Genomic DNA, 15831 nt, shown 5'->3' on the forward strand with positions numbered 1-15831 from the left:
GGACTTGTCTGCTTCCTTTAGCCACCCACAAATAGACCATCTTGTTGATAGTATTACAGGCTCATTACGGACAACTCTAGACTCTATTGCACCTCTGAAAAAGAAGATAATTAAACAAAGAAGGCTAGCACCATGGTATAGCCAGCAGACTCGTAAATTAAAGCAAGAGGCACGTAAATCTGAACGCAAATGGCGTGCCACTAAACTGGAAGAATCTCATCTAGTCTGGCAAGATAATCTCAAAACATACAGGAAGGCTCTCTGTAATGCCAGAGCAGCCTATTACTCTTCTTTAATTGAGGAGAATAAGAACAACCCCAGGTTTCTCTTCAGCACTGTAGCCAGGCTAACAGAGAATCACAGCTCTACTGAACCATCTATTCCTTTAGGTCTAAGTAGCAATGACTTCATGAGCTTCTTTAATGATAAGATTATAACTATTAGAGACAAAATCCATCACCTCTTGCCCTCAACAGGCATTGATCTGCATTCTGATACAGCAAGTTTTGAAACAGCTGTAAAACCTGATATGTATTTAGACTGTTTTTCCCCCATCGACCTTCATCAAATAACTTTAATCATTTCTGCAGCTAAGCCGTCATCCTGTCTCTTAGACTCCATCCCAACCAGGTTGCTCAAGGATGTTTTACCTGTAGTTAGTAATTCGTTATTGGATATGATTAATCTGTCTTTATTATCAGGATATGTACCACAGTCCTTTAAGGTAGCTGTAATTAAACCTCTTCTTAAAAAGCCCACTCTAGACCCAGAGGTCTTAGCCAACTACAGACCGATATCAAACCTTCCCTTTCTGTCTAAGATACTTGAGAAAGCTGTAGCTAATCAGCTGTGTGACTTTCTCCATAACAATAGTCTATTTGAGGATTTTCAGTCAGGATTTAGAGTGCATCATAGCACAGAGACCGCATTAGTCAAAGTTACAAATGACCTCCTAATGGCATCAGACAAAGGACTCATCTCTGTACTTGTCCTGTTAGATCTTAGTGCTGCATTTGACACCATTGACCATCAAATTCTTTTACAGAGACTGGAACATCGAATTGGCATCAAAGGAACCGCCCTAAGCTGGTTTAAATCGTACTTTTTAGATCGATCTCAGTTTGTTCACGTCAATGATGAATCCTCCATGCAGACCAAAGTTTGTCATGGAGTCCCACAAGGTTCTGTACTTGGACCACTTCTATTCAGTTTATATATGCTTCCTTTAGGGAACATTATTAGGAATCACTCTATCAATTTTCATTGTTATGCTGACGACACCCAATTATATTTATCGATCAAGCCTGATGCAACCAATCAGTTAACTAAACTCCAAGCATGCCTTAAGGATATAAAAAGTTGGATGACCTACAATTTTTTGATGTTAAATTCAGACAAAACTGAAGTTCTTGTAATTGGACCCAAACACCTCAGAAACTCTCTTTCTAGAGACTTAGTTACTTTAGATGGGATCACCCTGGCCTCCAGCTCCACTGTAAAGAATCTTGGAGTTGTTTTTGATCAGGATTTGTCCTTTAACGTCCACATAAAACAAATTTCGAGGACTGCATTCTTCCACTTACGTAACATCGCTAAAATCAGACGCATTGTCTCTCAGGCGGATGCAGAAAAACTAGTCCACGCATTTGTTACTTCAAGGCTGGACTATTGTAACTCTTTGTTATCAGGCTGCTCTAATAAGTCTCTTAGGACTTTGCAGTTAATTCAGAATGCTGCTGCACGTGTTCTGACAGGAACCAAGATCAGAGATCACATCTCTCCCATTTTGGCTTCCTTGCATTGGCTACCTATTAAATCTAGAATAGAATTTAAAATTCTTCTCCTTACTTACAAAGCTCTTCATGGTCAGGCACCATCTTATCTAAAAGAGCTCATAATACCTTATTACCCCTCTAGAACACTGCGCTCTCAGGACGCTGGGTTCCTTGTGGTTCCTATAGTTTCCAAAAGTAGATTGGGAGCCAGAGCTTTCAGCTATCAGGCTCCTCTTCTGTGGAACAAACTACCTTTCTGGGTTCGGGAGGCAGACACGGTCAACACCTTTAAGAATAGACTTAAGACTTTCCTTTTTGATAAAGCCTATAGTTAGGGCTGGCTCAGGTCATCCCTTAGTTATGCTGCCATAGGATTACACTGCCGGGGGACCCCACCGAGGGTTATGCCAGCCAGGCACGGTATTGGTTGAAGATGCACACATCTCCCTTACCGAAAACTCTCTCTCTCTCTCTCTCTCTCTCTCTCTCTCTCTCTCTCTCTCTCTCTCTCTATCTCTATCTCTATCTCTATCTCTCTCTCTCTCTCTCTCTCTCTCTCTCTCTCTCTCTCTCTCTCTCTCTCTCTCTCTCTCTCTCTCTATATATATATATATATATATCCATCTCTCTCTATATATATCTCTCTATATTTCTCTATATCTCACTCTCTCTATATATATATATCTATATCTCTATATCTCTCCATATCTCTCCATATCTCTCCATCTGTGGACATGTCTCATTAATGCATGTTACTAACCAAACTTCCCCGGAGTTTCTGTGCTCTGTCGTCCAGCAGGTTCTCGTGGATCGTGGCTGCTGCTGTGATCCTGCATGACGCCCACTACATATATTATTACTGTCATTATTACTACCATATCTATTACTGTAATCATTTTTATCATTCATTATAATTCATTGTCATTTTATCAGTCATTGTACAATATGTTTGTGTTGATTTGTCCTGTACACGTGACATCCATTGCACGTCTGTCCGTCCTGGGAGAGGGATCCCTCCTCTGTGGCTCTTCCTGAGGTTTCTTCCACATTTTTCCCTGTTAAAAGGGTTTTTGTGGGCAAGTTTTTCCTCACTCGAACCGAGGGTCTAAGGACAGAGGGTGTCACTCCCTGTACAGATTGTAAAGCCCTCTGAGGCAAATGTACTTTGTGACTTTGGGCTATACAAATAAAATTGATTGATTGAAATTGATTGATTGTTTTGGAAGTCAGGTGTGTGGATAAGTTGACCAGTCCATCTGAGCTGGTGTGGCGCGATGGTCGCAGTGATGGTCAGGTTATCAGGCTCCTCCAGGACGCTGGTGTTGGTGTGTCGATCCTCCCAACTGATTTTGAGGATTTTTCTGAGACATCTCTGATGACATGTGTCTAGTGCTTTTAATTGCCTGTTGTATATGGTCTGGGCCTCTTATCCATACAGAAGAGAGGGTAGCATTACAGCTTTGTAGACCAGGTTTTTGGTCTTCACCAGAAGTTCCCAGTTCTCAAAGACTCTTTTCCTTAGCCTTGAAAAAAGCTCCACTGGCACATCCGAAGTGGTCTGTCTGTCTCTCTCTCTTCTTGATCTTGAGCTGATTGGTGCATGGGGCTCTGATTAGTGCAACTCAGTACACCTGGCCAGTGTCACGTGGGGTGGTGATTAAAGCCCTGCCTCTCTCATTTGGTCTCTCTCGCTCCATGAGGACAGCAGCACACCTTGGCGTTATTATTTCGTTATGTTTTGCATCTTGCAGCACATTTATCCTTTATCCTTTAGACTAGAATATGTTGACAATAATACCTCCATGGCTAAAGACATTCTCTTTGGCTAATTCTGGGCGTGTAGTATTTGTGGTGTTATCTTGAGGTTTAAAGTCTATCCACCAGGATGAGTTTGGCAGAATGCGAGACCGACTCAGGCACTTCTGATGAACTTTGAGAGTGTCTCTAATTCTCCTTGATCAAGCGTCAATAAATAATACAGCATAAGACATCAAAGGTTCCTGAACACTTTCTTCCTTCCTGACCTCACCATTGACCTTTGACTTCAGCAATTTCTCCACAACAATTTACAACATCACTACACTACTGCCACTGATTGCCACATCCCACAGTTGTTCTTTTGTTGCAATTTAGTTTTTGGATTATTGAAATAAATTAAGTATCTTTGGTATTATTTATCAAAACTGTGTGCTTCCTCCATTTTGATACGGCCTTTGAGCCAGATATTGTAAGTGGTCCATATTTTCCAGTCTGGTGTTGTCAATCGAGATGTTTGGGGGCAGGACAGGAATACTGTTTGGTGGTGACTGATGGAGGATTTCAATCTTTCTTATGTTGATAGCTAGACCAAGCTGTTAGTATGCTTTTACAAAGGTAACCGTTCGCATACTGCAGCTCCATCATAGATATGGTGGTGGTTTGACCTTTAGTCCTGAAATGGTTGAGGTTAAAAAGTTGCCTGTCGCTTTTTCACATAATTTTGAATCCCCGGGGTAGATATATGACTACTATGTCAAGGGTTAAAGGGTTCTGTTTCATCTCCACTGCCTGAGAACTGCAGTTGACATATTGGTAAGTTAGGTAAGTACATTTATTGCCCCCAGTGAATGTATCCAACTGACTTTGGTGATCCCCTGACATTTCTTGTAATGCAACCTGCAGTTTGACATTTTTATATTTTAGTAGCATTTCTCAACAACTGTCAGCTGAAGTTTCATTAAATTTGGTAAACAAATATACAGTATGCTCCTTTCAAAATGATTTAATTTGTCAAACATTTTGGTTCATGACCACATACCTGCATCAGTAATGACAGTCATCAGCCTCTGCTGTGTTATGTGTTAACAGGATACAACCTGGCTTCCCTATAAAGTTTCAACATCAACAAAATGTGATGATGTGCAAAACACTGAAACCCCATGTTTAATTTCAAATGATACAAAGATAACTTATCAAATAACTGAGACTAAAGATGATATCATTTGAAATCTGATCCGCTTTGTATGTATAGTGCTTCTGCAACAGTGACTTCATATTTACAGTCGTGGTCAAAAGTTTACATACACCTGTAAAGAACATAATGTATGTAAACGTTTGACCATGACTGTACCTTATATGATGCTGTTTATTTTCCTAAATAACAGAAGTTTATTGAGACCAGCATGTACAGTTGATCATTAACTTTATTAAATATTATTTGTTACTACTTCTGCTTGATTAATCAATCAGAATCAATCAGTCATAAAATAGTGAAAGATGGTGGTTATACAACTGTCAAGATGCACTGAAATCTTTATTTAGTTTAACTTGTAAAACACTAATTTCAGTTTTTTTCACATATAACAAAGAAAAGCATCATATCAACACAATTGAGACAGTGGAACCAGATAACGTGTTGCATATTTTCTTGAAAAATTGCTAAAATACTTAATCAATTATCAGAATAGTTGGCAACAAATTTTCTTTTTTAAATCAGATATAAACAAAGCATCTTTGTCTAAAATAATTGTTATCTTAAGCAGTGTACACTATCAACATTTCATAACACACTGAAATCCCAAGATTGCACAGATACAAGAGTTCTAAAAACAATTATGTTGTAACACTCTACACTACTGTGTCATTATAGCAGTGATAAAGAGTTCACCTTTTGGGACAATGTTGTCTTGCTAATTCTATTTATTTTGCAAAGTTTCTTGATAGATTTCAGCACGTCTTCTGTTTTCAAAGAGTATATGATAGGATTGAGTAAAGCTGGTACTGTGTATGTTAAAGAGGTGTTTACAATCCTGCCGATATGATTGATAGAGGAGGCTGCTGTTGCTATCTTGGTACCCAGTATTGGTAAAAAGAAAATAGCCACAAGAATCAGGTGTGAAGTACAAGTTTTCAATGCTTTGACTCGTTCCTTTCTTGAAGCAGTCCTGCTCAGTGCTATGGAAATGCAAACATATGTCAATGCTATCAATACAAGAGGAAGACAGGTTACTATAATAAAAGAAACATATCCAACTATTCTATTTAAGGTCGTGTCATTACAGGCCAGGCGATGTACTGGTCCATGGTCACAGAAAAAGCTGTTTATCACCAAAGATCCACAGAAGGACAGACGATCAATAAGCCAAACAGAAAATGCTGCTAGACTAAATATAAAAACCCACACAGATAGAAGCATTGCAACAATAGCTGGTGTAGTCACAATACTATGGTACTTTAAGGGGAAGCAAATTGCTATAAATCTATCATATGACATTATGGCAAGTACCCAGGATTGCATACCTGTATATAATAGAACAAAGGACATATAACTTAAGCAAGCCTCATAGACAACGTATCTTCTGTCAAACAAAAATGTGTCTAAGAGTTTTGGGATGAGAGCAGTGCTGCCACACAAATCTGTCAGAGCCAGGTTAAACACTATCATGTATTTAGGAGTGTGAAGAGTCCTGACCAGGTAAATGACAGACAGAAGGAGGCCATTCCCAAAAACAGTCATGATGTAAACAAAAAACAGAAACACACAGTAAAACGTCCCATGAGGGATGCTGGAAAATTCAATGAGATAGAATTTTGCTGGTCGAACAAATGTGGCATTAAATGTGGTAGCAGCTTTCTCTTCTGGGCTCATCACAAATATGAATGTTTGAAAATGTAAATTATTTGAGGAAAGTTGATGAAATCAAATTCACCTCAGAATCAAGTGTGCAGTTTGCTGAACTGTGCAAGACCTTTATACTTTTCTTCTGTCACAGACATGGTCATGAATTAGATATTGATATGCTTCATTATGTAATCGTCTCATAGTGTCATGGGATGAGCTGATGCAACCAACAGTAAAATTATTGTCGTCAAGGCATCATTACACAAGGGTTTTTGAACAGAACAAATACAAAGGTAAGTAATAAGGTTTTACAAGATACATTTGAATTTTTATTTTTTTATATAAAAGAGAAAATATGTTTCTATTCTCATCTATTTACACACATAATACATAACCCCACTGTAATACTTACATGAAACTTATTTCACAATACAAAATAAGAAAAATGAACTATCATTACCATTATAGCACGGAGGAGAGTCTTCATCAGTAATCATGGTGGTCATTCAGCAGTCACCAGTTAATCACAAACTATCCAGTCCATAGTAAAGAAAAAAAATAGAATGTCAAAGAATTACAGGCCTATATCTAAACTCGCACTTTTGTCTAAAATTTTAGAGGAGGTTGTTCTCAGTGCTGCATTAGAAAGTGTTAGCCTGGATTTCAGAAAAAGCACTCTAAAACTGCTTTTCTACAGGTGCAGGTGATTGTTTTATCTTCATACCTTTTGATTGAAGCTCTGTGCTTGCCCAGTACACTTGATCACAAGGTTACATGACTGAGATGGCATATCAGGCATAGTATTAGACTGTTTTTTGTCATATCTCACTGACAGAATTGTTACTGTCTTACTTTGTGTCTGATTCCTCTCCACTTGCTCCAGATGTGTGGTGTCCCTCAGGGCTCATTCTTGGGGCATCTGTTATTTTCTTTATATTTTCTCCCATTGGGACAGATCATAAAAAGAATAACTCAATATTGCTTATCAAATATTTGCCAATAATATCCAATCCTGCTGCTCAATTAAACCTTGCTCGAGAAAAAGCAACAAGCTTATTATATAGCACTCTTCTCCTAGGTCAAATAGATGGTCTCATGACCCCTATACTTAGAACTCTTCACTGGTTCGCTGTTGTGTGTTATAGTCTGCAGACAAATTGCTGCTGCACATGTCCTCACTAAGTGAAATAGACAGTCTCACAAATACTCCTATACTTAGAACTTTTCACTGGTTCCCTGTTGTGTGCAGAATGAATGAAAACTGGCATATAAATAAATCTGGCTTACTTTTAGTACTTAAGACATAATTAGTAAATTATTATTAGTAAAGACAATTGTTCTATTGTAATACTCTTGGACGATTGAATACACCAGTGATCAAGAGTGCTTTTTGTGTTAAGTAAATACATTCATGGCCCCAAGTAGATGTAGCCAACTGACTTGTTAGCAAGGCACCACCCCATTTCCAAATAAGTTGGCATGCTGTCTGTTCAATAAACTATGTGGCTGTGGCCGAAGCACTGTTCACACAAAACTACAAGACTTGTGAACAGTCTTGTGTAACAGTGCTTCAGCCACAGCCACATAGTTTATTGAAGCATTTAAGTACTATGATTTAAGTTGATGTAACTTTTATTGATTATTGTGATTATTTTCTTGATTGATGTTTTGAAGATATGCCAGATGATAGTGAAAGATAACTCTTACACAGCAGCCTGTCAAGATGCATTCACATCAAGACAAGCCATGGGCCCCTCACAAAGTGTGCAAGCAGCCTGTCGAGATGAATTCACATTTTTGATTTATTCAACCAGTCAAACACCCATTTCACTTTATTATTACATATAACAAAGAAAAGCACCATCACAACTGAGAGCACTTTAGCTTGAAAAATAACACAATAACACAATTCATTGATTATTGGAATAGTTGGCAGTGGATTGCACACACATAAGGATCAAACACTCCTCAGGAGAACATGTGGGAGATTACGTTAACAGGAAATCCTTCCACAGCATCAATGCTCAGGTAAGAGTGATTTGTGGTTATTATGACCTACATAAATTAATTCTGTGCATTTAATGACCTTAATAGGTTACAACTTAACATTTTAGATGATCTGTGATGCTGACTGTGTGATGCCCACTAAAGTGTTATCACATTTGTTGTAGTTTCTGTGGTTTCATAATTAATGTTTTGAATATTCGTTCAGGGGTAATCAACCTGTTTCCACCACCATATGCACGTAAATATTTTATATAGATGTCAGGAGTAATTATGGGGTCGCCAGTAGGGGGCAGTGAGGCGCTTATTGTGCTCCGGGGGGCTTTACGTAAGTTTGGTCCGCTTTGCAGCTTTCCCTCTTTCTGCTGAGCGAGATGAAAAACGGACGCAGAGTTTGCTCTGTCTCACTTATTTCTGTTTCCAGGTTGGTGGAATAGTAAATTAAGCTAAGTAACTGAAGTGTAATATGTTGACATGTTGCTGAATGTTTTAATGTCCGCTAATAAGATATATATATGGTAAATATGTGGACATATAGGCTATGTACATGTCGCAGTAGCCGCATTTTTGCGCCTGATAGCGTCACCTGTTGCTACCAAAGTCACGTCAGACAGTTTTATTTATAGCTCCCTGAACATTTTCGTAAAGTCTAATGGTTTTGAAATGTATGATACTGTGTAAACTGTGAAAAGCTAATGTTAAACAAAATGTACTGTTAAACGGTTAAAAGCTAATGTTAAAAGCAAATTTCATATATTTTAAAAGTGGTTAAAAACAAGTTAAAAATCTGTCAGCTCATGCATTTTGGAAGAGTAAAATGATTTTAGTTAAAAATGGAAAATGCATTTAAAAACCATACATAAGTACTAACATAAGCTATGTTTCATTTTAAGTTAAAAAGAGACAACTTGCAGAGTAACAGTGGTTATTGTCATTTTGATTTATTTGATCATACAAAACTTAACTCAGCATTTGCTAAAAGATGGGAAAAGATTGTATTGATGTATTGTATTGTATTTTATTGTATTTTATTTTGAAGTCGTGTTTATGTCATAGAGAACATTGAGTGTTCATGACAGAGGAGGATTTAACTTGTAAATGTTTTAATTAATCCTCTCTCCTCTTTCCGCTAAGCGAGATGAAAAACGGACACAGAGTTTACCCTTTCTCACTTCTTAATCCTGTCCAGAGAGAGCATATAAGCTGTTTACAGGGTGCCAGCCAGTCCCTGTAACAACTGCCTTGTCAGCAATTTAGAGGCACAGTGGGCTGGCTCAGTGCATGACTCCAGAGTCTTTCGGGCTAGTCCAATTTACGAGTGACTTTCACAAGGTAAGCCAAACATTTTATGTGTACTGTAAGCACCTTGGACATCATGAGTGTGTAACTCTGCAGGATTCTGCAGGACTCTGCCCTTTATTTGAATAGAGTGCCAGCTCCTTATCTATTCAACTCATTTGTTCACCGTTATCTACTTTAAAGTCACTTACCGTCACTTACCAGCCTGCAAAATGTTCTCATATTTAATTTTAACTTGCTGCCAGGTCCTTTTATGGCCAGACAAGTTTGTTCTTTATGAATGATAGAAAGATGAAAGATGAAAGAAATAGATGAAAACATAACATGAGAAAAATAGATTAAATGACACACATTATGGATAATTGTTTGCACTTAATCATACTTTACATTTCCTGAGTAACATGCACCTCTACTTGCCACTTTTAAAGTAAAGTGTACAACAGTTCGGGCGGTCGGTAGCGTAGTGGGTTAAGCGGCCACCCCGTATGTGGAGGCTACAGTCCTCGCTGCGGCTGGCCCTGGTTCGAATCCTGCATCGGACGGCCATTTACTGTCTGTCTCTCCCCCTCTCTCTGCTTTCTGTCTATCTTCAGCTGTCCTATCATAAAAGGCCAAAAAAAATCGTCTTTAAAAAAAAAAAAGTTCAACAGTTGATAGTGGACTTGAAAAGTAACTCCTTTAGTCCTTTTTAATTGTAGCCTAATTATGACAGTTCCAGTGGAGCACTGTTTATTAATTGTACAGTTTTAGTCTACTTACACATTAAGCTGGTCCTCTATTGTGCTCATTATACCCTTTTGAAGGTTCAGTATCTTTAATTTGGTGATATGTTTTGTAATTTAAACTGCAGTACCACTTTTTTTTTAATACATGTTATTCCTATACATGTAAGCAGTGTAGTGTCACAACAATTCATGACAAAATGAAATTCAGGATTTTAAATTAAAACAATCATGCTGTAACACTCTACACTTTATGTGTCATTATAGCAGTGATAAAGAGTTCACTTTTTTGGACAATGTTGTGTTGCTAATCCTATTTATTTTGCAATGTTTCTTAATAGATTTCAGCACTTCTGTCTTTAAAGAGTATATGATAGGATTGAGTAAAGCTGGTATCGTATGTGTCAAAGAAGAGTTTATCATTCTGGCATTAGAATGTATAGACGAGATAACTGCTGATATGTTTGTGCCGACTATTGGTAAAAACAAAATAGCCACAAGAATCAGGTGTGAAGAACGTGTTTTCAACGCTTTGACTCGTTCCTTTCCTGAAGCAGTCCTGCTCAGTGCATTGGAAATACAAATATAAGTGAATGCTGTCAATGCAAGCAGAAGACAGAGGATCATAATAAAACCAGCATATGCAATCATGGTATTTAAAGATGTGTCATTACAGGCCAAATTAAATACTGGTGCATGATCACCGTAAAAGCTGTTTATCACCAAAGTTCTGCAGAAGAAGAGACGATCAATAAAAACCACTGATAATGCTATTAGACAGAATACAAAAAACCACACAGACAGAAGCATTGCAACAATAGCTGGTGTAGTCACAATACTATGGCACTTTAAAGGGAAGCAAATTGCTATAAATCTGTCATATGTGTTACAAGAATTTTTAAAGAAGAACCCTTGAATAAGGAAGACTGGATTTAAAGTATCAAAGTTTAAGTTGAATTTATTATTCTTGTACAAGAAGGAGCGTTTAACAGTGCAACACACAAAAGGGGTTACAGAGAAAAGGCTCCCTGAGGAGCTCTAACACTTACTTCCTCCTAGGTCAAATAGATGGTCTCTACTACTACTCTACTTAGAACTTTTCACTGATTCTCTGTTGTGTGCAGAATCCATTTGAAAACTGGTATATAAATAAATCTGGCTTACTTTTAGTACTTAAGACATAATTAGTAAAAGGTTACTAAAGACAATTGTTCTATTGTAACACTCTTGGACGATTGAATGTACCAGTGATCAAGAGTGCTTTTTGTGTTAAATAAGTACATTCATGACAGTGCTTCAGCCACAGCCACATAGTTTATTGAAGCATTTAAGTACTGTCATTTAGGTGGATGTAACTTTTATTGATTATTCTGATTATTTTCTTGATTGATCAATCAAATGTGTTGAAGATATGCCAGATGATAGTAAACCCTAACCTAAGAACCCTTGAATAAGGAAGACTGGATTTAAAGTATCAAAGTTTAAGTTGAATTTATTATTCTTGTACAAGAAGGAGCGTTTAACAGTGCAACACACAAAAGGGGTTACAGAGAAAAGGCTCCCTGAGGAGCTCTAACACTTACTTCCTCCTAGGTCAAATAGATGGTCTCTACTACTACTCTACTTAGAACTTTTCACTGATTCTCTGTTGTGTGCAGAATCCATTTGAAAACTGGTATATAAATAAATCTGGCTTACTTTTAGTACTTAAGACATAATTAAGACAATTGTTCTATTGTAACACTCTTGGACGATTGAATGTACCAGTGATCAAGAGTGCTTTTTGTGTTAAATAAGTACATTCATGACAGTGCTTCAGCCACAGCCACATAGTTTATTGAAGCATTTAAGTACTGTCATTTAAGTGGATGTAACTTTTATTGATTATTCTGATTATTTTCTTGATTGATCAATCAAATGTGTTGAAGATATGCCAGATGATAGTAAACCCTAACCTAAGAACCCTTGAATAAGGAAGACTGGATTTAAAGTATCAAAGTTTAAGTTGAATTTATTATTCTTGTACAAGAAGGAGCGTTTAACAGTGCAACACACAAAAGGGGTTACAGAGAAAAGGCTCTTTAATATGATAATGATAAAGGAGGAGCTTTATCAGAAGGTTCTTATACATTTTTAGTTTTTTTTTACATTAACATTTTTTACTGTTACTCCACCTACTCAATTAATTACAGGGTATAACCAGGAGATGGCACCTCTCTCACAGAATTTTTTTACAGTTGTTCTACCTGGAGATCACGTAGCTTACACACCTCATTAGCATTCTCATTGCTCAACCTTTTGTTTGCACTTACAGTACAGTCGTCCCTCGCTATATCGCGGTTCACTTTTCGCGGACTCGCTGTTTCGCGGATTTTTATCAGTGTAATTTTGCATTAAATATTATTATATGTTTCTACTTCTACATGATTAATCAATGGAATGTCTTGCAGATAAAATGTCAGAAGATAGTGAAAGATGGTGGTTATACAACTGTCAAGATGCATTGAAATCTTTGTTTTGTTTAACTTGTAAAACAGCAATTTCAGTTTATTTTCACATATAACAAAGAAAAGCATTATATCAACACAATTGAGACAGTGGAACCAGATAATGTGTTGCATATGTTCTTGAAAAATTGCTAAAATACTTAATCAATTATCAGAATAGTTGGTAACAATTTTTTTTCTTTTTTAAATCAGATATAAACAAAGCATCTTTGTCTAAAATAATTGTTATCTTATTAAGCAGTGTACACTATCAACATTTCATAACACACTGAAATCCCAAGATTGCACAGATACAAGAGTTCTAAAAACAATTATGTTGTAACACTCTACACTACTGTGTCATTATAGCAGTGATAAAGAGTTCACCTTTTGGGACAATGTTGTCTTGCTAATTCTATTTATTTTGCAAAGTTTCTTGATAGATTTCAGCACGTCTTCTGTTTTTAAAGAGTATATGATAGGATTGAGTAAAGCTGGTACTGTGTATGTTAAAGAGGTGTTTACAATCCTGCCGATATGATTGATAGAGGAGGCTGCTGTTGCTATCTTGGTACCCAGTATTGGTAAAACGAAAATAGCCACAAGAATCAGGTGTGAAGTACAAGTTTTCAACGCTTTGACTCGTTCCTTTCTTGAAGCAGTCCTGCTCAGTGCTATGGAAATGCAAACATATGTCAATGCTATCAATACAAGAGGAAGACAGGGTACTATAATAAAAGAAACATATCCAACTATTCTATTTAAGGTCGTGTCATTACAGGCCAGGCGATGTACTGGTCCATGGTCACAGAAAAAGCTGTTTATCACCAAAGATCCACAGAAGGACAGCCGATCAATAAGCCAAACAGAAAATGCTGCTAGACTAAATATAAAAACCCACACAGATAGAAGCATTGCAACAATAGCTGGTGTAGTCACAATACTATGGTACTTTAAGGGGAAGCAAATTGCTATAAATCTATCATATGACATTATGGCAAGTACCCAGGATTGCATACCTGTATAGAATAAAACAAAGAACATATAACTTAAGCAAGCCTCATAGACAACGTATCTTCTGTCAAACAAAAATGTGTCTAAGAGTTTTGGGATGAGAGCAGTGCTGCCACACAAATCTGTCAGAGCCAGGTTAAACACTATCATGTATTTAGGAGTGTGAAGAGTCCTGACCAGGTAAATGACAGACAGAAGGAGGCCATTCCCAAAAACAGTCATGATGTAAACAAAAAACAGAAACACACAGTAAAACGTCCCATGAGGGATGCTGGAAAATTCAATGAGATAGAATTTTGCTGGTCGAACAAATGTGGCATTAAATGTGGTAGCAGCTTTCTCTTCTGGGCTCATCACAAATATGAATGTTTGAAAATGTAAATTATTTGAGGAAAGTTGATGAAATCAAATTCACCTCAGAATCAAGTGTGCAGTTTGCTGAACTGTGCAAGACCTTTATACTTTTCCTCTGTCACAGACATGGTCATGAATTAGATATTGATATGCTTCATTATGTAATTGTCTCATAGTGTCATGTGATGAGCTGATGCAACCAACAGTAAAACTATTGTCGTCAAGGCATCATTACACAAGGGTTTTTGAACAGAACAAATACAAAGGTAAGTAAAAAAGTTTTACAAAATAAATTGGAATTATTTTTTTTAAATGAAAGATTTTTTTTTCTATTCTCATCTAATTAGACACATAATCCATGAACCCAATGTAATACTTACATGAACATAAAACGTTAATGCAAATTTCACAATACAAAATAAGAATGTATAAATGTAAGAATGAACTGTCATTACAATTATAGCATGGAGGAGAGTCTTCATCAGTAATCATGGTGGTCCTTCAGCAGTCACCAGTTAATCACAAACTGTCCAGTCCATAGTACAAAAAAAAATGCCAAAGAATTACAGGCCTATATCTAAACTCTCACTTTTGTCTAAAATTTTAGAGGAGGTTGTTCTCAGTGCTGCATTAGAAAGTGTTAGCCTGGATTTCAGAAAAAGCACTCTAAAACTGCTTTTCTACAGGTGCAGGTGATTGTTTTATCTTCATACCTTTTGATTGAAGCTCTGTGCTTGCCCAGTACACTTGATCACAAGGTTACATGACTGAGATGGCATATCAGGCATAGTATTAGACTGTTTTTGTCATATCTCACTGACAGAATTGTTACTGTCTTACTTTGTGTCTGATTCCTCTCCACTTGCTCCAGATGTGTGGTGTCCCTCAGGACAAATTTTTGGGGCATCTGTTATTTTCTTTATATTTTCTCCCATTGGGACAGATCATAAAAAGAATAACTCAATATTGCTTGTCAAATATTTGCCAATAATATCCAATCCTGCTGCTCAATTAAACCTTGCTCGAGAATAAGCAACAAGCTTTCTCCTTTCTTCTGCTGCCCAACTCAATCTGTGTAATTTAAGCACAATATTTGATTAATCCGCGTTCTTTGGGGCCATGTTAAGCAGCTAACCAATTAATTTTTTTTACACTTAAACAACATTATTAAATGAGATCCATAGTTTCAACTGCTGAACTAGAAATGATTGTATATACTTGTATCTCATTTCACATGTATTCAATATAGTGCTCACTTCTCACGACTCCTAGGTCAAATAGATGTTCTCTACTACTACTCTACTTAGAACTTTTCACTGGTTCCCTGTTGTGTGCAGAATCCATTTGAAAATCCATTTGACTGGTATATAAATAAATCTGGCTTACTTTTAGTACTTTTTTAGTAAAAGGTTACTAAAGATAATTGTTCTATTGTAACACTCTTGGATATGCAGTCATGGTATTCAAAGATGTGTCATTACAGGCCAAATTAAATACTGGTGCATGATCACAGTAAAAGCTGTTTATCACCAAAGTTCTGCAGAAGAAGAGACGATCAATAAAAACCACTGATAATG

At 37.0% G+C, this 15831-nt stretch overlaps 3 protein-coding genes across 3 annotated transcripts; all 3 read right to left on the bottom strand.

The window, feature by feature from the left end:
• Window positions 1–3397: 3397 nt before the first annotated feature.
• Window positions 3398–6402, bottom strand: LOC109142324 (olfactory receptor 146-like). Its single transcript, XM_019275736.2, has 2 exons — window positions 5463–6402; window positions 3398–3453 (listed from the first exon to the last, which is right to left on the bottom strand). The coding sequence occupies exons 1-2, from the start codon at window positions 6400–6402 to the stop codon at window positions 3398–3400; spliced, it is 996 nt and encodes a 331-aa protein (XP_019131281.2).
• Window positions 6403–10661: 4259 nt separating this feature from the next.
• On the bottom strand, window positions 10662–11712 carry LOC113744892 (olfactory receptor 2A12-like). Its single transcript, XM_027275993.1, has 2 exons — window positions 11682–11712; window positions 10662–11311 (listed from the first exon to the last, which is right to left on the bottom strand). The coding sequence occupies exons 1-2, from the start codon at window positions 11710–11712 to the stop codon at window positions 10662–10664; spliced, it is 681 nt and encodes a 226-aa protein (XP_027131794.1).
• A 1537-nt stretch (window positions 11713–13249) lies between these two features.
• LOC109142323 (olfactory receptor 1-like) lies at window positions 13250–14254 on the bottom strand. The gene has a single exon (XM_027275994.1). The coding sequence runs from the start codon at window positions 14252–14254 to the stop codon at window positions 13250–13252; it is 1005 nt and encodes a 334-aa protein (XP_027131795.1).
• Between the last annotated feature and the right edge of the window lie 1577 nt (window positions 14255–15831).

Source organism: Larimichthys crocea, unplaced genomic scaffold, assembly GCF_000972845.2.
Source record: "Larimichthys crocea isolate SSNF unplaced genomic scaffold, L_crocea_2.0 scaffold270, whole genome shotgun sequence".
In the NCBI taxonomy this organism is placed as follows: Eukaryota; Metazoa; Chordata; class Actinopteri; family Sciaenidae; genus Larimichthys; species Larimichthys crocea.